Here is a 27,772-nt window from a genome sequence, read left to right as displayed (position 1 = left end):
AACCCCAGCAGACAACAAGGACCCACTGTACTATCCGAGCAACAGTCCTCCCTGATCTGTTCAGATGGCAACACACAAACAGTTCTCACAGCCCTAAGTCTAAGCCACCTTTGACAGGGGCATGGTGCGAAATGTTGCCCTCCCCTCACTGACAAATGACGGTCTTCCTCCCCACTTCCAACCCCACCTGTAGATGCACGTAGTCATAATCTTCCATCCAGCCGCCCTCGTTGTTCTCGTATTGCCCGTCGGGCGAGTCCTGGGCCAGAAACTTGGGCGGTGAGGGCAAAGGCCGGGACTGGATGGTGCTTGCCTTGTCAGTGGGTGCCGTGCCATGGTGGCTGAGTCCGCCATCCCCAAGTGAGGCTGGGGGCGCCTTGGTCCGTCTGAAGAGCAAGGAGGCATTGCCATGAAGGAAGGAGGCCAGCTGCTTTGTGTCATCTGGCACTCCCCTTGAGTACATGACCAAGTGCTCCAGGTCATCCAGGGAGCCAGGCTTCGTGGGCACCAGGGCAGAGGATGCCCAGCCGCAGCTATCCAAGGCCTGGCTGTGCCTGAGCAGTGCCTGGTAGACCTCCTCCATCTTCTGCACCTGTTTGCTCAGCTTGGCGTAGAGGGAGCGGTCGGACGCCTGCGCAGCGTTGCTGACGGCTCCTCGCGCAAACTCTAACAGTTCCCTGAGTGCCCCCTTGATGCTCTCGACTGCCCCTCGGATCTGGGTCGTTTGAGTCTCCATCTGCTCGGGGCTGCGCCAGTTGCTACTAATGAAGGACATGAGGTAGGAGACAGCTGTGCCGACATTGCTCTGGAGCCGGGCCAGCGTCTCCATTGCAACGTCCTGGTCAAGATGGAGCTCCTTCTCGGTGGCTTCCTTGACCGCCACAGTGTCCAGAGAGGAGCTGGAAAGGTTGCTGCGGTTGCTGCTGGTGCTGGAGGCTGAGAGGCGCTTGCCCTCGCCCAGCTTGCCCTCCCGGTCCACCTGAGGTGGCACGTCGTAAATGTAGTCGCCTTCCCCATCCTTGCTGCCCACCGGGAGTTCACGGGGCACATCGTAGACCTCTTGGCACGAGGCCACCTTCCTCAGGCCGGGAGGCACATCGTAGATCTCCTGGGTATCAGGGATGGCTTTGCTCGTGGCTATCACCGCCGCCGCCGGAGGCACGTCATAGACATCTTCGGGCAAGTAAGGCTCTACCGGTGGCAACCCTGGTTGGGCAAGGATGAGTGGGTGCCTTGAAGGGTCAAAGGGCTTGGCTTTGCAGAAGACGGGGGGCACGTCATACGTCTCCTCCCGTGTTGGACCGTCTGGGACATCCTTGCTAACCGAGGGGGGGATGTCGTACACCTGGGAGGAGAATCACAAAACAAGAAAAGCATGCTTCTATGGCGGCATCACAGAGCTAAATCTCCCAAACACCATACCCATAAGGTCAGCCTCACTGCAGAATTTCACAGTTTTCCAAAACACTACCCAGAATAAGAGCCGCAGCCATCCCCCAGCCCCTGCCTCTGCACAAACCATGCGTCTTTCCCCCCACTCACCATCTGCAGGCCTTTCTCCACACTGGGGGGCACATCATAAATCTCCTGGGAATGAGCCAGATCCCTGCTGTTGGGGCCCTTGGCCAACATGGGAGGGGTGTCGTACACCTAGTGAAAAGGAAGAGGAGGAATCTGTGATGATACAGATTTTTGCAATAAAAACACATACAGGCTAAATAGCTCACAAAACTACAAATCCCCAAATTCTATAGCACTGAGGCTTGGCAATTAAACCAGTGTTAAGCTGCATTAATTCTGCAGCATAGAAGCAGCCCATGGCTACTTAGCCATGGATACCCACTGTATAACTTTGGGCAAGTCACATTCTCTCAGCTTCAGAGGAAGGCAATGGTGGCAGCCCTCTGCCTCTTGAAGGAATCTTGTCAAGAAAACCCTGTACTAGATCCTCCCCTGCTTAGGGCCGCCATAAGTTGGAAATAACGTGAAGATGCACAACCACAATAAGAGCCCCAAAGATCTCTAAATGGAGCTGTACACACCAAACTTGCCGCCTAACGCTGTACATACAATTCATCTATCCTGCTTCATCAATTAGCCTCAGTACTCTGACTGTGTGAATGCAACTACTAGATCTCCTGGGTTACTGACTGTGAAGCAGAGAGGTTTGCTCCTGCATGTACCCAACCTCAGGCTGGACCTCCGTTGCCCCTTGTGCCATCCCTAGAGACCACTGACCTCCTGGCTGGACTGGTTCACCAGCAGGGCCCGTGTTGGAGGGACGTCGTAGATCTCTTGAAGGTGGCGTGGGACGTCATACTCATCCTTCTCTGCTTTGGGGGAGTCGTAGACGTACACCTGCCCCACGCGTGTGGGGACTACCACCTGCACAAAAAGAGAAAAGGCACCTGTGAGTTTGCTGGGCTGGAGACATGTAAAAAACTAGCTGGACCATGGCTGCGATATAAACACACAACACGAAACAAGAGTGTCTCCTCTGAATAAGCAAAACGCCAACAGAAAACCACAGGGGGCAATAAAACTCCAAACAGATAATAGAAGAAGTGTTAACAGGACAGTAAATAATACTGCAAGCAACACAGGGAATGCAAAACAGCTCTTTGGTGGCAAGCAGCTCTTGGATTATATTTTGCTTGCTTGTCCTTTTCACACGGACGTCTGGACAGACTTGGATATTTATATGGTTCCAGCTTTCATCGAGGAATTCAATACCTGACTTCAGGACTGTGTATCAGTATTGTTTTATAATTTGTTATTTGGCTGTACACATAGTCCCCCCTCCATTCTTGCGGTTCTCAGATTTGTATCCCTCACTTATGCGTGAGGGACGAAGGGGGGTGGGAATTAATGGGGTGCGTGCCCACGTCATGCCCCCATGCAGGCATGCCTATATTCAAGTCAATGGAGCTTAAATATAAGCAAAACTCCATTTTCGTGAGGGGGTCCGGAACAGATCCCCTGCAAAAAGGAGCAGCGGCTATATATATATATATATATATATATTTGCAAGTGTTATGCATTATGAATATAGCTGTTTGTTGCTTGTATACACTCTTAAAAGTTGTGATCTTTAGTAACGTGTTGACTATAGGCTTCTGTTGTTTTGTATCCCCTGGGTTATTCCTTTGAGTTTCTATTCATGTTCTGGTACAAAGACAACCCACTTGGCATGAAGGTGCCTTGGATTATCCAGAAAAGGGCCCAAAAAATTCACTCCTTGCTCCAACCACTACACCATGCTGAATTCAAAGACATAGCCAGGTTTGATTTAGGGTTGCCATAAGTTGGGAAGGACTTGAAGGCACACAAGAGTAACAATCACGCAGGGTGCATTTAATCCATCCTCCGGCAGAGGGTGATGCCAACCACGCAAGCGCCTGATGATGGGAGGAAACTCCGGGCAACTTGCGGCAGCAGGAGCCACATCTCCAGGGAAGGCAGGGATGACATCATGTTCTATTCCTGGATCTGAGCAAACGCACGCGGGGCTTGGAGTGGAGACAGAGAAGCACAATGAATGCTCATTCCCTCGCAGAAAGAGGGGGGGATGAGGGAGACTGCAGTCAGGGGCCGCCTTCCCGGCTGTTGCTGATTTGCAGAGGCCTCGGATGCATGGACCCAGCCAAGTCCAGAAAAAGAGGCACATTGCAAGTCAGGTTTCATGTGTCCTGCATGCGCATTTGCAGATACAGATACACACACAGAGAGAGAGAGAGAGAGAGAGAGAAAGAGCACAACATAGGAGTGCCATAACTTGGAAATGATTTGAAGGCACACAACAACATGGTCCCCCAAAGACTTCCAAATGGACCTGCAAATGGTAGTAGTCAGGGAGGTCTCTGGTTCAGAGGGTCGCCAAAGTCAAACCTGACTCAAAAACACATAACAAGAAATCCAAATTATTTCCTCTCTCACCTGCGATGCAACCTCAAGTCTCCTCCTCAAAGCATACAATTGCAAATTGTTGTCGCTGTGTGTCTTCAAGTAATTTCAGATTCATTGCAGCTTTATGGTAAACCTATCATGGGGTTTTTCTTGGCAAAATTTATTCAGAGGTGGTTTGCCATTGCCTTCCCCTAAGACTGGGAGAGTGTGACTTGTCCCAGGTCACCCAGTGAGTTTAATCATGGAGCCAGGAATTGAACCCTGGTCTCCAGAGTCACAGTCCAACACTCAAACCTCTATGTCTCTCATAGTTGCAAATAGGATTGCCTGAATTACAGTCAGTCCTTTGTTTTTGCAGGAGATCTGTTGCGGACCCTCCGCGAAAACAGAAACGCGCAGATATTCAAGCCCCATAGGCTTGAATGGGGGCCCATTTTAACTCCCACCGTTTGCTCCTCGCGAGTAAGCAAGGGTTGCGCAGACGGAGGGGCAACCGTATATGCATTCCTTTCCTCCAAGCAATGGCAGATTGCACAAGTAACACAACTAACCTGTTTTATTACAAACAACCAAGGATGTCTGAGGGCACCTTAGAAATTAAGGAACAAACCACAGCAGCATAAATTCAGAGACCGGACTGTCATCAAAGGAAAGAAGTGTTACCTGCATTGGCAGATATATATATTTACATAGGCATAGCGGGTGGGGGGACGACTGTAAATAATCATATTACCCAGAAAAATGAGGGTCAAAGGAGGACACCCATTAAACAGAGAACTGGGTTCTTGCTCGCCTTTGCATGCCAAATAAAAAAGCTTTAACGGCCGCATAAAGTCGCCTGTGTCATTTCCCCCATTTAAGCGCCGTTCCGCAACGAAATTTTGATGGCTTGTGGCAAAGTGCCACCTCAAGAGCTGGAGCTGCAAAGGGACACAGAGGCGACTGTGTCCCTTCCAATTTCTTTCACCCGCGAGGGACAAGGGGAAGATCTGTCGCTTCACCCGCGACCAAAATGACAGAGAGAAAGGGTACCTACTTGAAAAGGGAGTACAGTGCCCACTGGGTCCAAACCTTTGCTGCTAAAGCATTACAAACGATTGAGTTGCATACTTGTCATTCGTTCCTTTCCGCAGTAACTCAAATATAAATGCATTGCTTTATAACTGTAACATAGCAAGGAATAACTTTATCTTTTTTTTGTGGTACACGCTGCAGAATTAATGCAGTTTGACACCACTTTAATTGTCTAAGAAATCCTGGGATTTGCAGTTTTGTGGGGCACCAGCCCTCTTCGGCAGAGAAGGCTCAAGACCTTGTCAAACTGCAAATCCCAGGATCCTACAGGATGGAACTACAGCACTTAAAGTGGTGTCAAACTGCATTATATCTACAGTGCAGAAATAATGCAGTGTCAAACTGCATTATTTCTGCAGCCATAGTCAGACCCTTATTTTTAGCATTATAGGGAAGGGTGGCCTTGATAAAAAGTGGAGGAGGAACATTACACGGTTCAAGTGCTGGCTCACAATGTTGTTATGTACCGAGACAACTGCAAAGTAGACCAGAAGAGGATACAGTGGCCCTCCACATTCGATGCGTTTAGATGCACAAGACTCCCGTGAAAGTAGAAAAACCACAAATAACAAAACCATTATTCTTTTTTTGTTTACCGGAGAGAACACTTCTCTAGGTATTTGTAGGTCCTTCGGTGCAACTCTATGATCAACATGTGCCAGAAGTTGACCATAGCATTGTGCTGGAGGACCTACACATGCCTAGAGAAGTGTTCTCTCTAGGAACCTCTCTAGGGCCCTCCAGCACTACCCTTAATGGAATTTGACCACAAAGTTGTGCTGGAGGAGTCAGAGATTCCTAGAGAGAACATATTAATCAAATCCGGGAATGATCAAATCGCAAATGTGGAGCGCTGACTGTATATTTAACACCACAGGCCAGCAGCTTTGGGCCTTCAACTTCTCTCCAGCCAAAAAAGACAACTAACACATCAACTACTTTAGTTACTCTGGTGCCCCCACGAACTACAAATCCCAGGATCTCACGGAATGGAACCATGGCAGTTTAAGCGGTCTCAAACTGCATTATTTCTGCAGTGCAGATGCAGCCTTAGCAACTGGGCAGAGTGAGGCATTGCAGCTGGAGCTAAAACTGCTTCTTGAAAAGCAATTGCTGTGCAAACTCTCCAAGCCACGGTTGGGTTAAAGCGCTAACTGTAGCCACTGTTGCTGGTGTGGCACTAACCTGGATGTATGTCACCCTCCCACCGCACCCTACGCACACCATCTACACACCCCACAGATGTCCTCTGGCCTGTCCTCAAAGGCAGGAAAAGCAAACACAGTCAAGAGAGGGAGGGACAGGCAGGAACCTGGCAGGCAGGCAGGCAGGCAGGCAGCTTTGGCCTTGCTCCAAGCCGGAGCAAGCTTTCCAAATCGTTTCTACCAGCTTTCAAGGTCAGGCAGCAAAAGCAGATCCAGAGAGGAAAAACACACACAGAGGCAGCCACTGGGAAAGTAGATATGTGTGTGTCAACGTATGTCTGTGCAGTGGTTTGAGTGTTGGATTATGATGCTGGGGGAGCAGGGTTCGAATCCTGGCTTAGCCATGGAAAGCCACTGGGTGACCTTGGGCACGTCACACACTCTCAGCCTCAGAGGAAAGCAATGGTAAATCCCCTCTGAAGAAACCTTCCAAAACCCCCCACCATAGGCTTGCTTTGGGATCTCCGTGGTCCAAAACACACTGCAGTAACAACCCAGTTTGAGACCACTTTTAACTGCTTTGGCTTAACTCTAGCGAATCCTGGGAACTAGGGTTTGGTGCGACGTTGAGCCTTCTCCGCCAGAGAGCTCTGGTGCCAACAATAAACCACAGTTCCGCAGGTTTCCTAGTACTGAGCCAGGGAAGGCTCAAACTGGATTATTTCCGCAGCGTGTTTTGGACCCATACGTCAGAAACGACTTAGAGGCACACAACAACAACAACAACAACAACAAACAAAAGTGTGTTTGCATTTGGAAATCAGGAGGAAATCTGTGCATTTTACAGAACTATGCAAGAGGTGTCTAATTCAAGGGGTGCCCCTGTTTCCTTCCAGATTTGGCAAAAGCATCCCATGGAAGCAGGAATGAATCCCTCTCCCTGCAAAGACACCCCTCCACTCCAAACTTTATCTAGCCACTGGCCTCTTCAGGATGGATAGGGAGGCCTCAGACCCAAAGGGAGGTCATTTCCTTTCCCAGGGATGTACAGGAAACCTCTCCCAGTGGCCTGCAGCAATACCAACCAACACCCCCATCCTCTAACACAACCCAGCCAATGCAGACCACCACCCTCTCCACCTTTTGCTGGGTCAGTTCAACCCTTGGCCATCTGCTAATGCTGCCTCTGTGGCATTTCTGCACTAAATTTCTGCATTAAAGCCAGCCTTTGGTGGGAGTCTTGCCTGGAGAGCTCTCAGCAAGAGCAGCCAAGGCACCAGCGTTCGGGGGTTTTGTCCAAATGCAACCGCTCCTATTAAGGGTGGACTGGGGAAAGGGGAGATAAAGAAGGGTGTCTGTTTGGCATAGGGGTAGTGTCACGGGTGCCAACAAATGGGGTCCCATGTTGCAAACAGGATGGCAGGCCAAAGCCATCACACACGCAGTTCTGGCCCCCCCAATTCTAAAAGGGTGTTGAGAAGCCGGAGCATGTGTCCAGAGGAAGGCGACCAAAATGGTGAAGGGTCTGGAAACCATGCCTTATGCGGAGGGACTTAGGGAGCTGGGGATGTTAAGGCTGAAGAAGAGAAAGTTAAGGGATGACATGATAGCCCTGTTTAAATATTTGAAGGGGTGTCATGTTGAGGATGAAGCAAGTGTGTTTTCTGCTGCTCCTGAGAATAGGACCAATGGATGCAAACTACAGAGATTTCAGCTCAACAGTAGGAAGAACTTCCTGAGAGTAAGAACTGTTTGAGTCTGGATGGCCATCTGTCAGGGCCAGGGTACTTTGATTCTGTGTTCCTGCATGGCAGAATGGGATTGGATTGGATGGCCCTTGGGGTCTCTTCCAACTCTATGATTCTACGCTTGCTCTCCAATGGCATCCCAAAATCCTTTGCTACCTGTGGCTACAACCGAATGCACCTGGGATGCTTTGGCCCTGCAGGGATCCAAAGTATTCCAAGTGAGTACTGACCAAAGCAAAATAGAGGGGTACTATTACTTCCCTTAGTTTAGACACTACACTCATATTGATGCAACCTAAAAGTATTGGCTTTTTAAGCGTCTGAATCACACTGGCTCTGGTGTCACAACAAACTACAAATCCCAGGATTTCACAGCATTGAGCCATCAAGGTGAAAGCAGTGTCAAACTGCATTATTTTTGCAGTGTAGATGCAGCCCTAGTCCATCATTCAAAGCACTGCACTACCTTGGCTCTCTGAAGCCATTAATACCTCTGTTTTAATCTGTGTTGTAAATACGCCGACGGTCCCATATTGGAGAAGCGATGGAACAAAAATTAATTAAATAAACAAATTAAAAGCAGGGTGGAGTGTTTTTTTCCCCAAGTGAGGGAAAGAGTCACTGAGAGGACCAGCCCTAACATGAGTTAGGCAGAATGAAGCAACATAGTTTGGGGTGCCATGAAAAAGCATCAAATGTTGACATATATTTTTTTAAAAAACACACTCTTTATCATACCTTTAAAAATTCATTGTACAGTACTTTTCTTGCCAGGACTAGCGAATAAATACTTATGGGTTTTTTCTCCCCAGCTGCCAAAATAACCTGTCCAGCTTTAGAGATTTGATGAGGTCTCTCTGTGTTTCTGTGGCACCATTTTCTGTTTTCAACTTAGGCAGCAAAATGGCTTGGACCAGCCCTGGCTGCTGGCTTTGAGCATCTGACTCCCTTCTTTTGCTCCAGAGAGACAGCTTTGCAGAGACAAAGGAAAGCAATTGCATCAAAAAGCACCTTTGCTATTAAGCTTTTGGCCCAAGGCACCCATTCCCATCCCTTACTTTAATTAAGGCCAAGAGTATGTCGCTGACCTAATGCATATTCTTTCACTACTTTAATTAAGATGAGTATACAACACTGAGATAATGCATGTATTTAATCCCCCCTTTTATCTGGCCTCCCCCTTCCTTTCTCTTCCACCATCAAATCCATGTGTCAAATTGCAATAAACCCCTCAGGGCAGAGGTTTATCTTTTGCAAAGCACCATGCACAACAACAGTAAAGTGTTGTTGTTGTTGTTATTTCACTAGGATGCACATGAGAGCCAGGGTTCTGTAGTGGTTTGAGCATTGGACTATGACTCTGAAGAATAGGGTTTGATTCCCTCTTCAGCCATGGAGACCCACTTTGAGTGAGTCATACACTCTCATCCCCAGAAAACCCCATGATAGGTTCACCTTAAGAGAATTACCTTTGGAATATTGTGTCCAATTCTGGGCACCACAATTAAAAAAGGATGTTGACAATCTGGAGTGCTTCCAGAGGAAGGTGACCAAAATGGTGAAAGGTCTGGAAACCAATAAGCCCTCCAAGGAGCGGCTTAGGGAGCTGGGTATGTTTAGCCTGAGGAAGAGGAGGCCAAGGGGTGACATGATAGCCCTGTTTAAATATTTGAAGGGGTGTCATATTGAGGAGCGAGCAAGCTTGTTTTCTGCTGCTCCAGAGAATAGGACATGGAGAAATGGATTCAAGCAACAGGGAAAGAGGAAAAGAGATTCCATTTTAAAAAGGTGATGGGTCCGGTAACCATAAAGCCCTATGAGGAGAGACTTGGGGAGCTGGGTCTTTGGCCTGGAGAAGAGAAGGTTAAGAGGTGATATGATAGCTCTGTATAAGTTTTTGAAGGGATGTCATATTGTGGATGCAGCAAGCCTGTTTTCCGCTGCTCCAGAGAATGGGACATGGAGAAATGGATGCAAGCTACAGGAAAAAAGGTTCCACTTAAACATTAGAAAGAACTTCCTGACACAATTGCTGTTCGACAGTGGATTATGTTGCCTGGAGACTCCTTCTTTGGAGGCTTTGAAACAGAGGCTGGATGGACATCTATCACAGGGAGTACTCGGTGCATTCCTGCATGGCAGGGGGGTTGGACAGGATGGTCCTTGGGGTCTCTTCCAACTCAATCAACAACAACAACAAGCTGCAATGGGCAGTTGCTGGACCTACCTTCCCTTGAGTCTTTGGCGTCTCCCAGCCACGTCCATCCAGAGAAGGAGGCACTTGGTAGATCTCTTGCCCTAACCCAGCGGGAGCTGGGGGCACCTGATAAACATCCTGAGGTGGACTAGCTGGTCCAGCTGGCACCTGGTACACATCCTGGCCTTGCGGAGGGCTCTGTTTTGGGTAAGAGGACGCCTGTTTTCCTGGTGGGGACTGGAAGGGGCTTGCAGGCAAGGAGCCCTGGTGGAGGTTGGCCACCTGGGCCTTGGTCAGCGCTGGCACTAGGTAGACATTGTCTTCTTGGGGAAGATAAGAGGGGTGCATAGAGGTGTACTGAGAGGCGGGCGATAGCGGCGTGTAGCCCCCTTGGTGGGGATAAGCCAGAGTTGTTGGTCCTGCTGGCTGCGGGGGCAATGGCTGCGGCGGCGGCTGGTGGAGCGGCAAAGGCTGATTCTGCCCCTGGACAGTCCCTGGCAGATGTTTCTTGTCGTACATGCCCACCAGGATCTTGAGACGGTTCCCCGGGACGATGCCCTGCCGCCCGTGGAGTGAACAGAGCCACCAGCCATCCAGGCCTTGGGTGTTGCGCTCCAGCACCGTCATGATGTCGCCTTTGCGGAAGGAGAGTTCGTCCGGAGATTCGGCCACATTGTCGTAGAGGGCCTTGGCCAACACATTCTGGGAGGAGAGAAGAAACAGAGAAAATGTTTCAGAACACATCAGGTTGCTGGGGATGGGAAAGGATATCTTAATATAGTGGTCCCTCCACATTCGCTGGGGTTAGGGGTGAAGAACTACCATGAATGTGCAAAAACTGCAAATAAAAAAAAAACCCAAAACATTTCTCCACCCACCTGGCTTCCAGATTGTGAAGCATTCAAAATCCATTAGATGCGGAAAAGCTAAACGTCTCCAACCCACTTTATGGAAAGGGTCTTCCAGCCTGCAGTCCAGAGACTAGAACCTTCCTTCCATCTCACATAAAGCTGGCTACCTCACCCCATTCCAGGGCAGGATGTGCCAAAGCTTTGAGTCACCTAGAGAATTCCCTTTGAGCCTCACCCAGAACTATGACAAGCTGGGAGTGAGAGTTTGCTTCCTCGAGGCAAAAGTTTCTAATCTAAAGCCATGAAGAATGCGGGGGAGGAAGACTGGGGTGCCAGCTTCCTTGATGCCTGAATGTCACATCTTCCAGCTCTGCTCCATCCATCCATCATCATCACCATCATGTTCTCCTAGAGGTCTTCAAAAAGAGGCTGGATGGCTACCTGATGGGAATGCTCTAGCTAGGTGAGTCCCAAACTTTGGTCCTCCAGATGTTTTAGACTTCAGCTCCCAGGTGGACCAAGCTGGCTGGGGCTTCAGGGAGCTGAAATCCAAAATACCTGGCGGTATTTTTGGGAATCCTTGTGTCCAGCTTGAGATTCTGAAATGAGCCGTGGATTGAAGAAAACAAAAATAATGGCCACAGAGGACTTGTTGTTGTGTGCATTAAGAGTCATTTCTGACTTACGGCAACACTAAGAAGGGCCTGTCATGGGGTTTTCTTGGCAAGGTTTGTTCAGAGGTTTGCCATTGCCGTCATCTGAGGCTTACTTGCCCAAGTTCACCCAGCGCATTACATGACCAAGCTGGGAAGCAAACCCTGGTCTCCAGAGTCATAGTCCAACAATCAAACCGCTGTGTCACACAGTTATTGTTATGTCAAATATTTTTAAGTTTTGGTCAAAGGAATGCTTGTTTAAAAAAAAGAAGTCAATTTGCTCAGAAGGGAAATCTGCATTTTATTCCATAGCAAGAAGCCAGGAGAGGACACAGAGCTTTGTTTGGAGTCCTTGTCCCATCCTTAACATTGGTTTTGAATGCTATGTCAAGCTCAGGCTTCCTGTTCTGCATTTCCTCCCAGGAGACCCAAGAATACGTTTTCTCCAGCAAGAGCACTGTGCTTTGGCCTTTTGGCTAGCAGGAAGCCCTGCCTTTTTTGTGCTAAAAAAGCTGATCCTTGCATTTCTTTATTTTTTAAAAAAGTTTTCTGCACAAAAATGCCATGTTTTCCAATGGGAATAGTTTGTGAAAACTGAAGTTTTCAAAGACTTTCAAAGAAAATCCCAATGTTAAGGATGAGGCAAGGACTCCAAACAAAGTAGTTTGCTCTGTGTCCTCTTTTGGTGTCTTGCTAAAGGATAAAATACAAATTTACCCACCGAGCAAAATTAACTTCTTCTTTTTTTTACAAGCATTCCTTTGACCAAAATGTAACCTTCGACTTAACAATAAAACGTGGCATAGTGGTTTGATTGTTGGACTACGACCTTTTATTCCCAAAGAAAGGAAAGGAGTAGCTTTACTTCTTTCCTTTCTTTGCAGAATAAAATCAGCAAAGAAGTACCTCCTTAGTATAGACACATACACTCTCCATAAGCTTACATCCCCAACCCCCCCCCCCCAAAGTTCCCACAGATTTGATGCTGGCTTTCAAGAATTTGAAGTATTTCCCAAGCCTGCCTGAACTATACCAGACGAGGCCTCTTTCTCAAAGAGATAACATAACAGGAAAGCCGGGGACGGACGTTGCGCGGGACAAGATCTGCATCCCACCCGCCCCAAGGGAGAGAAGGAGAAGGCAGATGGAAGCGGAGCCTCAAAATGGACAGATCTATGGAGGAGGCAAGAAGGAGGCAGGGAGCGTAGGCTGAAAGGCTTGCTATTGCTAACCTCCATGGCCTGGGGGCCAGGAAGACCCTAAACATAACCAGAAAGCATCTGGCCAAGAGACCCACAAAGATGGGCGACACACGTCCTGCTCCCCAGCAGTTTGCTCCAAAACAGACGACCAATAAAAGACATAGCATTGCTATTCTGTCTTTTTTACATATATAAAGTGTAGGAAAGGAATATAGAAGCAAATGTATAAATAGAATGAATCATTGATGCAAGATTTGCTCTGGTGCCACAACAAGCTACAGTCCCCAAATTCCATAGCATTGAGCCATGGCACTTCAAGCGGTGCGAAACCAGATTATTTCTGCAGTGCAGATGCGGCTGCCACAGCAAGGAGGGGGACAAATTGTTCTCTGCTGTCCTAGATAGTAAGACCAGCTCTAATGGCTTGAAGTTACCAGAGAGAACATTAGAAGAAACTTCTTGATAGTAAGAGTGGCTTTGGTTCCCCCATTTGTGAAATTTTCTCTCCAAATGCCCCTGAGAGTATCAATTTCTTCATATCACTTTCTGTAGGAAGAACGCCTCTCCTGGTCCTAAAACAGGTCAGGAGAGGGATGTGGCACAGTTGTTCCCATGCATTTGGGGACAAAACAATGTTAAAAAATTGGGGTGGTGCTTCCATCGCCCCTGTTTTATGCACACAAGGAGCATATCCATGAATTCATGGCTGATACCACATTTTGCTTCACAGCTTTTCCACACTCATCCCTCCCTCCATGCTTGCAGTAGCTTTTTTTTTTTTTGCAGATGAGCCATAATTATCAAAAGCAACAGCTTGCCTTGTCCATGTTGCTGTTGCTGTTGTTGTTAGGAAAACAGATGAAGAGAGATGGCCCAGCCAAGCTCCTTCACTGAAGGGGGGGAATAAAAAGAAACCCCGAATAATGTGCTCAAGACAGACCATGGTGGTGCAAAAGGGAAACCATTCCTTCTTTTCTCTCCCTGCAAAAAAAGAGGCCGTACGGTGGAGAGGAAGGAGTTAAAGTTCACCTTCCTTCCAGCCCCTGGAATGCATGATTAATGCTACTTAAAAAATAAGCAGCCCCAAACAGCCCTGGTTTTCTCAGAGAGGCCCGGATTATTACAACACAACTCCTTCGGCTCATGCAATGGCTTTCCAAAGTCATCTTGTACAAGGGTGCGTCTCTCTGCGTGCGCATTGCTCCGAGAGCAGAATGAATGAATCATTGACGTAAAACCCCTTTTAACAGGATCTGAGTTTCCTGTTGGATCATCTCCTAAGAAAAGGACCTTTAAAACAGAGGGCAAACTTCTATTTCTATACCCTTGATCAGGGGCTGGCAAAGGGAAGGCATGGGCTACAGATCCGAGAGCTAAACCAGCTGTCGGAATATGAAACACATTTGAAGACCTATTTCTTCCGCTAACAATACAATTTGTTGTTGTTGTTGTGTGCCTTCAAGTTATGGTGTCCCTAAGGCAAAAATATCATGGATTTAAGTCCACGGTTTTGTGCTGATGACATTTTCACGCATGTCCCAATCCCCCAGATGTGGAAACTCTTTGAATAATGTATAAAATGCTTGCAATGTTGTCCAACACAAGAGATAAACTTTTGGCATTATTTCATGCTCCTGTGTGTGTGAACAAAATAAGTGATTTAATATCCTTATGTCACTATGGGACAGGGACGTAATCCAGATTTCAAGGGGAGGCCAGCAGGAAAAATAAATTGGTAAATCCTTCCCACACCTCCATTGCAAGACAACTTCACTGGATGCTGCAGAGGATAATCCACAGCTCAAGTTTCAAGGCAGAAAATGTCTTTTTTCATCAAGGGGTGTGTAATGTCTACTCAAAGCCTACCCAGGCGTTTCAGCCACAAACCCTGCTGAACTCTTATCATAAGTTATTCAAAGGTTGGTTACTGTTATCCTCTATGTAGCTGCAGACAACACCCTCCTATGCGTGCCAGAGCTTTGAAAAATCACTAATGTTGACATGAGCACTTCAGCAAGTAATTGCACTCAGTCACAACATGGGCTCCCTGCTTGACTTCCCACCCACCTCCTCAACCTCATAAACAATTCAGAAGCCAGAGTAAGCTATAGGACAGTGATGGTGAAACTTTTAGAGGCCGAGTGCTCAAAGTGAAACCCCAAAACCCACTTATTTATTGCAAAGTGCCATGTCCATCTGGCTTTCTAGTAACAAACTCTGGCAAACTCTGTGCTGGGGCGACGGCACATGCAGCCACAGAGAGGGCTCTGAGTGCCACCTTTGGCATGCGTGCCATAGGTTCGCCATAGGACTTTAGCCCAGGATGAAAACTGGCTGTGCAACTAGGACCGGAATCAGTCTGCCGGTGTTCAAGCAAATTCAACACAAAACCTACGTTGCCAACAAGGCATCATCAATAATATGTACTGTAGTAGAAACTGGAGACAGCTCTGGTAATTTTAATGGTTTTGTAGAAAAGGGAATTTCTGCAGGTCTTGCCTGACAAGCCATAGCTGCTTATCCTAGAATCATAGGAAGATTATTATATTATATTATTATTATTATCACACCAAGGCCAATTCAACAATAACCACCGTATTGAAAACAAAAAGCTGCAGTAGCACAATAGCGCTCAATATGTTCGCACATTCATGCAATCACATGATAAGGCGACATAAAACCCATATAAATTGCAAAAGGAAACCTTGGTGCATTACAGACTGCCGGATTGCGGCGGTCTGCTGCCACCGCCGCTTGCACCGTCCGGGAGCCGCAGCCTTTAAACGGCGTGGCTCCCGGACGCTGCTGAGAAGGAGCGCGGAAATTGCGCTCCTTCTCAGGCCCCGGAAGAGGCGCCGCAAAGTGCAAGGGGCGCATTTGCGGTGTCATTTCTGGGGCGACATGTGCGGACGCAACGCATCCAGCACGTAAAGTTGGCGGCGCCCGTGTGTATAGGGCGTCACCATCTTTACGCCCTCGTCACGTGCTAGGGGTGAGGCCGGTGTGGACGCTAGGTCCTCGGCCAACCCCTAGCACATGACGGGGGCGTATTAAAGGCCCGTCTATAACGCGCCCTTGATTTTTGCCATTTTATATAAGGGACACCATTTTACTATGCCATTGTATTTAATGGGACTTGAGCATCCACGGATTTTGGTTTCCATGAGGGTCCTGGAACCAAGCCCCCACAGATACACCAAGTGCCCACTGTACAACCAAGTACATGGACAGGAAAACACTGTGCTAAAACCAAGCTGAATGCTCCAGTGAATGCACCACTCCTATAGATCCTTCTTCTGCCTCCTGTGACCACAAATTCCTTGCGCCAGCTAGAACATAGCTGTGGTTATTCAGCCCCCGGCCAATCCTCCTCGCAGGCCCTGGCACAACCAACCCACCCACCAGCTCTTGGGGGCCCTGGACAACAATGTGCTTTTTGTATCAGCGTCACTGCAGACAGGGCTGGGATTGTCCCAGAAAGGCTGAGGCATGGGGACTGGGGCGGGAAGCGGAAGGGAAGAGATCTGAAATACCTGCGACTCTATTTGATCCTGGGAGGCCTCAAGAGGGAGGAAAGGGCAAGGCAAAGGTCTTTGCTAGCCAGACCTTTGCATGCCCCGGTCCCTTGGGCAGAGAAACCAGCCAGGCCCATACAGGGCACCCTGAAGCTGCCAATGCCAACAGCTGCAGATGCTCAATATGTGTGTGTGCGCAACAGTGCAAAGGTATTTCAGGCAGTTTGCATTGCAGCATCCAACGCCTGTTCCTTTTAGCAATCCACTTCCTGAATTCTTTGTGGGAAAGGTCAGTTGGTCAGTCTCTCGACATGTTCCTCATCCTCTCCTTCCTTCATTATCCCTGGTCGCTCTTTCCTTTAAAACTTTCAAAGGCTGCAATAAGCTCTCTGAGGAACTAAATGCCTTTTTGTTTGCACATATCCACCTACTCACTTTTTGCATGGCTGGGCAACCGCATGAGGGCCACAAGGCCAGTCTTCCATTCCCAACAACCCTGCAGGGACCACACAACGAAGACCAAGACCAAGTGCTTCTGGCTATAGACAGGAATCCTATAGGCAAGTAAATGAGTGAAAAAGTTCTAATTTCCCCTACAAAAATCACCAGGCCAGGTCCAAGTGCTCCCATGTGCACAATGCTTTCTCCACATACCGTGTGTTTGTGTGTATCCGAAACACCAAAGCTACCAGTGTGTAGGCTTACCGCAACCTCAACTCTGGATCAGACATTAGCCACCAAAGCGCCGCTAATTGTCTGAACTGGTTTCCACATGGCCCTCGGGGAGAGGATCGCATGCTGGCTTTGCAGACGCATTTGTGGCCTGGAGCCACAGACTGCCCTCTTCTTTTTAAAAAGCTGGTTTATTAAAAACCAACAAATCCAGAAAGTGTGGCTCAGAAAACAGCAGCTCTTGTGGTTGGATGCCTTTCGACCATTGTGAACTGCTTCCTAATCCTAAACTGCTGCTGTATGTTTCTTTAATTAAAAATTAAAAAATATATATTAAAATAATGCAGGAGAGAGTGTCAAGATGTTGCAACAACAACAACAACAACAACAACAGTTATTTCTTTCCACCTCTCCTCAAGGCTCAAGGTGGGGTACAACATGTTAAAATACAAGACACTATTAAAAATCCATAACCCCACAGTTAAAATATAGTACTGTGAAATCATTAAAATACACTCATAGGAGTTTTAGTGTGTTGAGTCTTGGACTACGACGCCATAGGATCTGGGTTCGAATCGCGGGTCAGCCATATAAACCCACTGGCTGATCTTGGGCAAGTCACACTCTTTCAGCCTCAGAGGAAGGAAATTGCAAACCTCCTCTGGATAAATTCTGCAAAGAAAGCCCTGAGACAGATTCATGTTAGGGTTGGCATACGTCAGAGACAAACTGAAGTTACACAACACAAACACACACTTGCAAGATCTCTGTGATAAGGTGAAAGATAAAACATGTCCAGCTCAGGGACCCTCCCCGCATGCGCCTCTTTCCCTGTTGGTTGTGTCACAACAATCTACCAAGTTCTCAACCTGAACACATCTCCTGAAGTCTGTTTTACCGACCAAGATCTAAACACAGAGAACTGCCCAGAAGGCCCACAATAAATCAAAAGTTAGGGGCATGACTTTGAACATCTAGAGCTGCCAGGGTTTCAACCAACAAGGGATGGGGGAAAACTCAAGACGTGCAGCAATGACAATTTTATCTTTTTTTCAAAATCCATACTTGGTTTCTTTTTTTGACACGCGTCAGCAATCCTGAAATCTGTTTTAATTGTATCATAATTATCTCTTTTGGCTGCGAGCTTCAGACTCTCCTTCCAGCAAATTGGCCTCATCTTTTCCCAAACTGCCCCCACATACCCAAATACTGGATTTTTGGCATCCCATTCAGTCTTTATAAAAGGACGTGCTTTTCAGCTCTCAAATAAGGAATATCCCTTGTAATAAGGGACACCTGCTAGTCCTTTTCTTTTGGCAATGCAACTCCTTCCAACGTCTCAGATCTGGACTAGGGCTTGTCCTGGTGATACCAATGCCAGGAAATGCAGCCTGAAGCGGAGCTGTCACTCCTCCATGTCAGATTTGTCTCAGTGACCCAGAAAATGAAGGCTGTGCACTCGGTCACCTTCCAGAGTCACCCAAGGCAACCGCCGCTGAAATCGGATCTCCGGACTTGGAGGAGGAACGGCAAAAGCATGGGAAGGGAAGTGGTCTGGAGTATGCAAGTCTAGCACATGATGGATAAAAACCACACTTCCCATCGCAGCTCTGCATGTTATTATGAAAATAATAATAGTAATAATAATAATAATAATAAGCTCCGAGTGTTACTATGAAAAGGCTGTCTCCTTGAGCTCTGTGGCATTAGCCTGATACAGTGATGTGATTTGTCTGGAAAAAATAGAATTGGGGAATATTTGGGGGGAAATTTTAAAAATTAAAAAACCACTGGAATTTTACCTCTCTAGGAATTTTTGGGTCCTCCAGAGCAACTTTATGGTCAACATCAGCCAGAACCTGACCACAGAATCATCCTGGGGCACCTAAAAATGCCAAGAGATGTATTTTCTCTAGGAACCTCTAGGTCCTCCAGTGTGACTCTATGGTCACCTTCCAGCTGAGTCACATTAGAGGACCTACAAATTTCTAGGGATAACGTATCAATTAAATAAGTGAATAGTCATATCCGCAAAAGTCAAAGCCGCAAATATGGAGGGCCAACTGTACTATATTAGCTTATCGTTGTTGCAAGACAAAATAATGGTTTCCAGCCATGAGCTAGAAAACGGCTTCTCAGGTCAGGCAGCGGTGGGCATGAAAAAATGACAAAGACACACTGCTGCAGACCCCCATGGCCAGCATCACACTTAAAGTGGGTCACTCGTTCTGACACTCGCAGTGTTAGCATGCTAGCAATCCATGGCTCAGGAGCATGTTACGATCTCACAGTGATGATGTCCCCATGTATAGGAACCAGCAACATAAATGTGTCACACACCAGGGCAGGGAGACAAAAAAGCCTGGCCTCGGATGGTTTTATGTGGCCAGAAAAACCAGGAATCAGATCAAGTGTGAAGGAGTTCTTTGTGTGTTACACTAGGACTCTGGGAGACCAGGGTTTGAATCCCCACTCAGCTATGGAAACCCACTGAGTAACCCCCTCTCAGCCTCCAATGAAGGCAAGCCTCCCTTTGAACAAATCTTGTCAAGAAACCCTGGGATAGGATGGCCTTAGGGTTACAATAGGTTGGAAGGAAGTCAAAGCCACACAACAACAACAACAACAACAACAACAGCAACAGCAAACAAGAAGCACAGGGAAAACAGGCGAGTAACAGAGGAGATAAAAGCTGTAAACTATGTAGTGGGAATTGCGTGGGCCGCATGCAACCCACACAAGAGATCTTACCAAGAGCAATCAAAGGTAAGATTAAAGGTTTGGAATTGAAGATGGAATCGATTAAATTGAGCTGATGATGGAATGATTGTATTGGAAGATACTTTGGAATCAGTGCTACCACCGCTACTGATTGTGTGTGAATTTAAATCAAATTCAGGATTTAAAACTAATACGCCAAAGACTAAGATGTTGGTTATATACACAATATATACACAAACTAGAGGCAACATCTGGCTCAGTTGCAGATGGCTTCAACAGGTCAGTTTGTTGTCATTATCATGATCTTTGCCATAATTATTTATACTCTGCCATTTCCCTAAAACTGGGATTCAAGGCAGATTATTCTTTAAGGAGGAACTTTCCAAGATGTACAAGAAGGAGATTGGTGCACTGAAGTGGCATCACTAGGGGTATGTGGAGGGGTACGGCTCACACCGGAGTGACACCTCAGAAGAGGAGTCATACCTATTTGTTGTGGGATGAGAAGGAGCAGATGCACCCCTCCAGGCTTTGCTGTGACGGTGGCAAAGGTGAAGGGGTGAAAAGACCCTTTTGGCCACCATCCCATCCCCCAACATCAGATGTAGGGATGCCACTGGTGCATCCCAGCACCTTGCACAGATAGGTAAACCTGACACTACGAAGAAAAGATGCCAGGGAAGCCAGGCATTCAACCCTTGAAAGTGTATCAGAAAAGCTCTGACGCTGGATCAGACCCAAGTCCTAGCTCATCTCACGTTCTCTTTTCACAGTGAATGACCAGATGGCTGAAAAGAGAAACCCACGGACAGGAAGGCAACTGCAACCCTTTTCCCTGCCTTCGCACCCATGTTCTGGAGCCACTGACATATCCAGAGACAACCCTCCTGCACTTGCTGCTCAGCAGCCTGTCCAAACATGACTGCAGTGCTGTGTAAGCCATTCCTGCAGACTAGGAATACTGCAAAGGGCTGCGTGCCTGCGCAAGTCCCACTCCAAGAGACACGGGGAAGGGCAGCGGACCAGGGAGGAAAAAGCCAGTCCAGCCCTATCCCTTCGCCAGAGCCAAGCACTCCCCTACTTCCACAGCCATGGTTGTGATTTATGGCAACCCCATAGAAGCGTGCAGCAAGGTGAGCTATGACATTTTCCTGCCCTATGCTCCCTGGGAAGAGGTGCGCTTCCAGGAGTCACTGAAATGTCACACAGACTGCAGGAACGGCAGCTTTCTGACTGTGCTCAGCAGCGCATGACCGGAGCATGCTGTGCCCAGCATTTTCTATAACACGGCGCGAGTGCACCTGCTCTGAATACTTGCCCACTGACTGCCACATTCAAGCCACAGCTGTGCCAAGCTGCTGTTGTCACCATCATCATCCTCATCATCCTTATCCCATCAGTTTTACAGTATACCAGGCATATTGGAGACCTTCACTGACTTGGGTTCTGTCCAAGAATCTATAAATTATTGAAGGCCATCTTGAGTCTTCTTTATTTGAAATGCTTGTGACCAGATGTGTTTTGCATTTCAGATTTTGGGAGGTTTTTTTGGAATACACCCATCCCTCCACATTTGTGGTTTTGGCTTTTGTAGATTTGATTATTCACAGATTTTATTAATATGTTCTCTCTAGGAATCTCTAGGTCCTCCAGTGCAACTCTATGGTCAACTTAAACCAAAAGTTGCACCAAAGGACCTATAGAGATTCCTAGAGAGAATGCTCCACTAGGATTTGTAGCTCCTCCAGTGCAATTCTATGGTCAATGTCTGGCAGGTGTTGACCACAGAGCTGCAATGGAAAACCCAGAGAGGTGTTCTTTCAGGTAAAAACATAGTGTTTTTGTTATTTGCGTTTTTTCCACATTCACAGGAATTCTGATTTTGGAGGATTGCAGAAGTCCAGATAAGGAGTAAAGGAGACTCAACCCGTATCGTCAGATAATGTGACACATTCCAAGCAGTGTCACTTTTGGCAACTGTGCCCTTGCAATCCTATCTATGATTATTTCATTGAGATATCTTGCCAGTCTGCAGTTCCAACTGATGGCTCCTAAGGCGAACCTATCACAGGGTTCTCTTGGCAAGACTGGTTCAGAGCGGTTTTGCCATTGCCTTCCTCTGGGGATGTGAGTGACTTACACAAGGTCACACATTAAGTTTCAATAGCTGAGTAGGATTCAGATTGTGGTCTAGCCCAACACTGAAGCCACTGCACTATGCTGGCTCTTCAAACACCTTGGCTCCTATCTATATGGCATTGCTCTCCAAAGTACCCGGACGCCAGCCTTTTAGCGAAAAGATGGAGACAAAGCAAAAGGGCACTTTGAGTCTCCCCTCTTCCGCCCTGCCCTGCCTCCCTGACCCCAGTCAGGCAGTAACTTTACCATTGGCTTCTGGTGAATGATTAACACTGGGTTGTTCAGCAGAGCCTGATATAGTTCACGTTGCTGCAGGCAGCACTGCTTGGCTTTCACCCAGCGGTCTCTGCCCAGCCAATTACTCACCCAGCTCTGCCCGCTGGTGCCAAAGGAGGGAGGAGGACCAGCCGAGCCAATGGCAAACAAGGCCATAAGGATGGGAAGCAGGGAGGACACAGCTGGCTCCACACTCCTCTCTGCACTTTATTCCATGGGGAAGGGAGGTAAAAAGGATGACATGTTTGGAGCGCAAAGCCTCCAGGAGACACTAAGGGCCCAAACAGAAAGGCCAAAATAAAGCTGCTTTGGGTCACTTTGGAGGTTTGCTGTTTAAAGAAAACATGCATCTTAAAAGGCCAGAAGCTGCACCAAAGCTTTGGTGCAGCTTCCGATCTCTTAGGATGCATGCATCATTTAAACAGCATACCTCCAATGTGACCCAAAGCAGCTTTATTTTGGCCTTTCTGTTCGGGCCCTAACCCTCTGGAAGTGAATGGAAGGAGCTCTGGGGTCCCAAACTCTCCATTGCAAAACCCCAAAGCAGAAGAATCCAAAGATATAGCTGTGTCGTCTGTAGAATCAGTACATAGAAGGCTTGTAGCATCTCAGAAAGCACCTTAGAGACTAATGCAAAGGTTTTAATGTGAACCTTTTTGTGTAATTACGCAATTTTTCTGGGATATTCACGGGATAATCTCCTTCGTGTGATAAACTCCATAGACTGATATTAATGCCTTATGTTTATTAAGTATATTTATACAGGGACTGGCAGCCAATGGTTCAGGTCTACAGACCATCACTATGAATAGCACTACAGTAAATCACATGCAGCACGGAAACATTGCAGCCAGGAGACAGTAATACTGGGGAATTCCCTGTGACAAATGGTATCAGCTTCTCTTCCATGATGATCTCAGAAGATTATCAGAGGAAAGAAGTGGAAGAGAAGGCACTGAAACCTCATAAAGCTTCCCTGTTTTACACCGCCTGGAGCACAGGAGAAAGGAGTCACTGAGACACCCCAGATTTAACATCAGATGCCTCTCATCCTCTCCTAAATATCACTCCTTTCAAACCCTACTCCTATCATCCTTGCTTACCTTCCCTTGACTCAGGGCATCCTGCCAGGAAATTAACTTCCAAGCCTGGGAAAAAACCTTGGAACAAAGGCCCTGGTAGCGTTAAGAAGGGCATTTTTAAAAATAGTACCCTGTCCTTCTGGATTGGCACAATGGATGCAGAGGAACAAGACGCACAAATAGAAAGAGCTGGGCACCAAACAACCCTTGAATGTCTGCAGCACCTGGCAAAGAAACCTGTACAAAACATGCACTCTTCCTAAGCGTCGCCTGGAAGGTACAAGGACCCATGTGTCCCCCTTCCTTCAAACTCAAGCCTACAAAACCCAGAATTCCATAGCAATGAACCATGGCAGTTAAAGCGGTATCAAACTGCATGAATTCTGCAGTGCAGACACAGGCTTTGATACTTCCATACCACTATGAATGTACCCAGAGCTTCCCAGAATGTACCCGGAGTTTCTGCAGGGTCCGACCAAGTCGCTTTGCCCGTCGAAGCTGACAACACTGGGCTAGATGCAACCAAGATGTGATGCAGCATAAGGTCAGCTTTCTATGATTTCTCATGCTTCCTGAACTCCCCTCGCAAACAACTCCAAGCAACCCATGCACTCAACACTTAGTAACATGCAGCAACCTGGGGCCCTTTTGCAATCGATAATCACAGCACTAGGATTCCACTTTAACTGCCATGGTCATCCTATGAAATCCTGGGGTTTGTACCTTGTGTTGGCTCCAGAGCTCTCTGGCAGGGAATTCTTTCTAAACATCAGACCCCAGGATTCCTTAGGATGTTGCCATTGCAATTAAAGTGGAATCATAGTGCTATAGTTGCCTACTGTGAAATCCATTCATGAGATCCAGCACCGGCTGATGAAAGAGAGCTGCCATGCCCAGCGTTTGAACTACACATAACTTTACAGAGTGGCACAGAAAGGATTTCACATGCCGTACAGCATTCAATGCTAACCCATTTTAAGGAACGCCTCCCTCCCTCCTTAAGTGCAGGACTCCCATGTTTTCCATTCCCTCCAAGCATAAATGCCTGTCTTGTCAGCCAACGACCCGGCCTCCTGTGAATTCCCTTACCATGGTTCGATCGGAGTCTTCCCCCTTCCCATTAAATCCGTACACCATTCCTATTATTTCAGAAGATCAAACAGCTACTAGCGCCAGGGATCCAACAGCCAGCAACGGTGTTGCTGCTTCCTCGGTTTGAATGCCTGCCACGACCATCAACTGGCACAAGAAAGAGAGAGAGAGAGAGAGAGATGTAAACACCAGCTCCCTGATCCAGAGTCCCTCCCAGCGTCAGCTGGCCATCTCCATAAGAGCTGACGAAGGCAGTGCCTTTTCAAACGCACAAATCAGAGAGCATTTGTCTCCTCCAGCAAATGCCACACAGCCAGATGACTCTGCCAGAGGCCTGGATTCTCCCCCATAGATAACCCATGATACTAGATAACAAGACTGCAATCCTCACTATGTTTACTACAGCGTAAGCCCCCGAGGGAGAAAACACTAGGTCTTGGATGCCTTTTGGATCATCCTGTAAGGATGCCATCCTATAACCATTTACCAGTCTTACAGGACTGTGCTATTTAATGAAAAAAACATATCGGCCTGTTATTTTATATTCTGCGGATGCCGAAGGATTGCATGCCAGTGCTTGCCCAAGACTCGATTCTAGCCTCATCTATCCAACTGAGCCCTGCCAATGATCATGAACAGGAGTTCTCCCTTACGGACAAATAAAATACTGCAGGCATCTTGGGCATAGGAGCACAATGCCCTAGAGCAGCGGTTCTCAACCTGTGGGTCGTCTACAACCATCGGAAAAACACATATTGCCAATGGTCTTAGGAACCGAGACACTCCCAGTATTCTGCACCACTGGCTACACTGGCCAGGGTTCATTGCAGTTGTCGTTCGACAACATCTGGAAGGGCACACATTGCCCTCTGGACAGCAACCTATGATTCCTTCTAAGCATCTCATTGAAAGCAAAGGGATGCCAAAACTCTGGCTGGATGCTACTCAGAGCTGGAAAGCTCATCTGCGTTGCATCTCCTCCAACTTCTCATCCCGACAATATGCCCCAGGAAAAGTACAGCAGCAGACAGTGCCTGCAGGATGACTCAGAGAAGCAAGTCAAGCCAGGTACCTGGAAGGAAGAAGGAGAAGTAAACACCCAGAGGGCCACCAGTAACTACTAGGAGGAGGAGGAGGAAGAGTCTCAGCAGCAGCAAAACATGTCCTGGGTTAGTCAAGTGCAGCCTTGCTCCTGTTATGCTCTGTTGTAAGGGCTCGCCATGCTATCTTGTGAAAGCAAATACGCACGCCAAAAGACACCGATTGTGCAATGCCACACATGTTTACTCCGCACTGCTGTGCCCAACTATTTGATAGTTATATTTCATTTGTGTCTCACCTTTTTCCTACTACGGCCTTACTCCTTGCTCAGTGTGTTCAACACAGATCTCTATGCAACAAAAGTGTCCCTTTGGCTAGAATTCTCTGTTGGTTACAATTCTCATTTTGTAGATACAAAAATAGAGAGAGAGACAGAGACATAAATGGGAATGAATGGAGATTATGCCCCCAAACAAAGGGAGATACAGGACCACTTCCACACAGCCAAAGCCAAAGAAACCCTGATTCCTTGGCAAGATTTGTTCAGAGGGGATTTGCCATTGACTTCCCCTGAGGCTGAGAGAGTGTTACCTGCCCAAGGTCACCCAATGGGTTTCCACAGCAGAGCCAGGATTCGAACCCTGGTCTCCAAAGTCATAGTCCCAGCACTCAAACCACTTGATGCCACACTGGCGCACTCTATCTATCTATCTATCTATCTATCTATCTATATACAAATACATAATACACACACACACACACACACATATATATATATTAGCTTACACTTTGTAAACTGCTTAGTGCATTGGTAAGTGGTATAGAAATGCACTTGCTATACAGTATGTACATTAACATGTTTACAAATATATTTACAAATATACATATTTGCATATATACAAACACACCCACAATTTAATTTATTATTATTATTATTATTATTATTATTATTATTTCTCTCAGGGGAGGAAAAAGGGGGGGAGGCCGAGAAGGAAGGAAAGAAGAGAGGGAGGGAGGGAGGAAGAGAAGGAGGGAAAGAGGAAGGAACTTGGTGCTGCTTCCCCTCCTTAGCCCCCAAATCCATCCCTCACAGACACAGAGAGCGAGAGAGCCTCCGGAGCCTTTCCCTCCTCCTCCTCCTCCTCCTGCTGCTGCTGCTGCTGCCGCCCAGCCAGCCCCCTCCGAGGAGGAGCCCAGCACTCAGCCTGGGCCTCTTCCTCCCCCGAGGGGCGAAAGAAGGGCCCGAAGGAGCAGGAGCGGAGGGGGTCCCTGGGGGCCTGAGCCCCGGAGGAGGAGGAGGAGGAGGAGGAGGGCCAAGGGGCCGAGGAGCGGGCTTCTTCCCTCGGAGGGTTTGGGAAGCCCCAGCTGGCTTTCCCCTCCTTTGGGGGGGATGAAGGGGGCTCCCCCAAAACCCCCTTCGGCTCCTGCTCCTTCGCCTCCTTCGCCTCCAAACCTCCACTTCTTCAGCCCCCAAGCCCCCCCTTCAAGTCCGGCTCCTCTGGCTCCTCAGCCCCCTCCAAGCCCCCCCCCAGGACCGGCTCCTTCCCTCCTCGGACCCCAACCCCCCCCCTTTCGCTTCTTCAGAGACCCCCCCCAATCGCTTGACCTCCGGCTCCCTGGCTCTCAAAGGCCCCCCCAAAGCCCCCTCTCCTTCGCCTCCATTCCCCCTCAGGTCGAGTACCTCAGCCCCCAAAGACCCCCATCCCCCTCCGCTCCGGCTCCTTGCCTTCTTAGCCCTCCAAGCCCTCCCCCCAAGCCCCTCTCCTTCGCCTCCAAAGACCCCCGAATCCCTCCAAGCCCCGGGAGCCCTTCCCGAAGCAGCCTTGGAGAGGTCGGGGGCCCCCCAGGCGCCCCTCTCCCTTCCCCCCGAGGGCCCCGGGGCCTCACCAGGTAGTTCATCTTCCCCGCGGGGCCCCCCTTGCCGCCGGGTCTCCGCTCCTCAGCGCATCCTCCTCCTCCTCCTCCTCCTCTTTCGGGGCTCCTTCTTGGCCTCGGCTTCTCCGGGGCAAAGGCCCAGGGAGGCTGGAGGCAGCGCAGGCCTAAGGGTCGGAGCAACTCAAGCCTCCTCCTCCTCCTCCTCCTCCATTTGGGAAAGGAAAGGGAGAAAGGAGGCTCCGGAGGGGGAAGCCAGGCTGCCTCTGCTGCCTCTTCTTGCCAGGCACCCAGCCAGGAATGAATGATGGAGGGAAGGGAAGGAGGAGGGCTTTCTGACGACACCAAAGGGCCCTCCTCCTCCTCCTTCTCTTCCTTCTCTCCTCCCTCAGAGATCCTGGGAAAAGGAGAAGGGGTCCCCAGGAAGCCTTTCCTGGGCTCCTTCGAGGTTCCTTGCTGACTCTCTCTCTGAGGGCAAGGGTCTCCAGAAGAGCCTTGGCACTGAGGCTGAGAGAGGGTCCCTTGCCAAGGGCACCCCCCCTTCAGTGGGTCTGGAGACAGGGCACTGCCCTCCTCTGAGGCT

General features: G+C 48.3%; 1 protein-coding gene across 2 annotated transcripts in view; it reads right to left on the bottom strand.

Moving 5' to 3' along the window:
* Window positions 1–27,486, bottom strand: part of BCAR1 (BCAR1 scaffold protein, Cas family member) — a 30,680-nt gene extending 3,194 nt beyond the window's left edge. The window contains exons 1-6 of one of the 2 annotated variants that reach the window (XM_089540674.1): window positions 27,205–27,486; window positions 24,274–24,423; window positions 10,101–10,772; window positions 2,239–2,385; window positions 1,543–1,650; window positions 188–1,345 (exon numbers count right to left, since the gene is read on the bottom strand). In XM_089540674.1, the coding sequence (XP_089396800.1) occupies window positions 188–1,345; window positions 1,543–1,650; window positions 2,239–2,385; window positions 10,101–10,772; window positions 24,274–24,321 (2,133 nt within the window). In that variant the 5' untranslated portion in view covers window positions 24,322–24,423; window positions 27,205–27,486. The remainder of the gene's footprint in view (window positions 1–187; window positions 1,346–1,542; window positions 1,651–2,238; window positions 2,386–10,100; window positions 10,773–24,273; window positions 24,424–27,204) is intronic. The other variant, XM_089540675.1, reaches the window with a different exon arrangement.
* Window positions 27,487–27,772: the final 286 nt, after the last annotated feature.

The sequence above is a fragment of the Sceloporus occidentalis genome, unplaced genomic scaffold (assembly GCF_023333645.1).
Source record: "Sceloporus occidentalis isolate IW3139 unplaced genomic scaffold, rSceOcc1.0.p SCAF_10, whole genome shotgun sequence".
Lineage (NCBI taxonomy): Eukaryota > Metazoa > Chordata > Lepidosauria > Squamata > Phrynosomatidae > Sceloporus > Sceloporus occidentalis.
The sequence above is the reverse complement of the archived record's forward strand: the minus strand, read 5'-3'. Positions and strand labels throughout refer to the sequence as shown.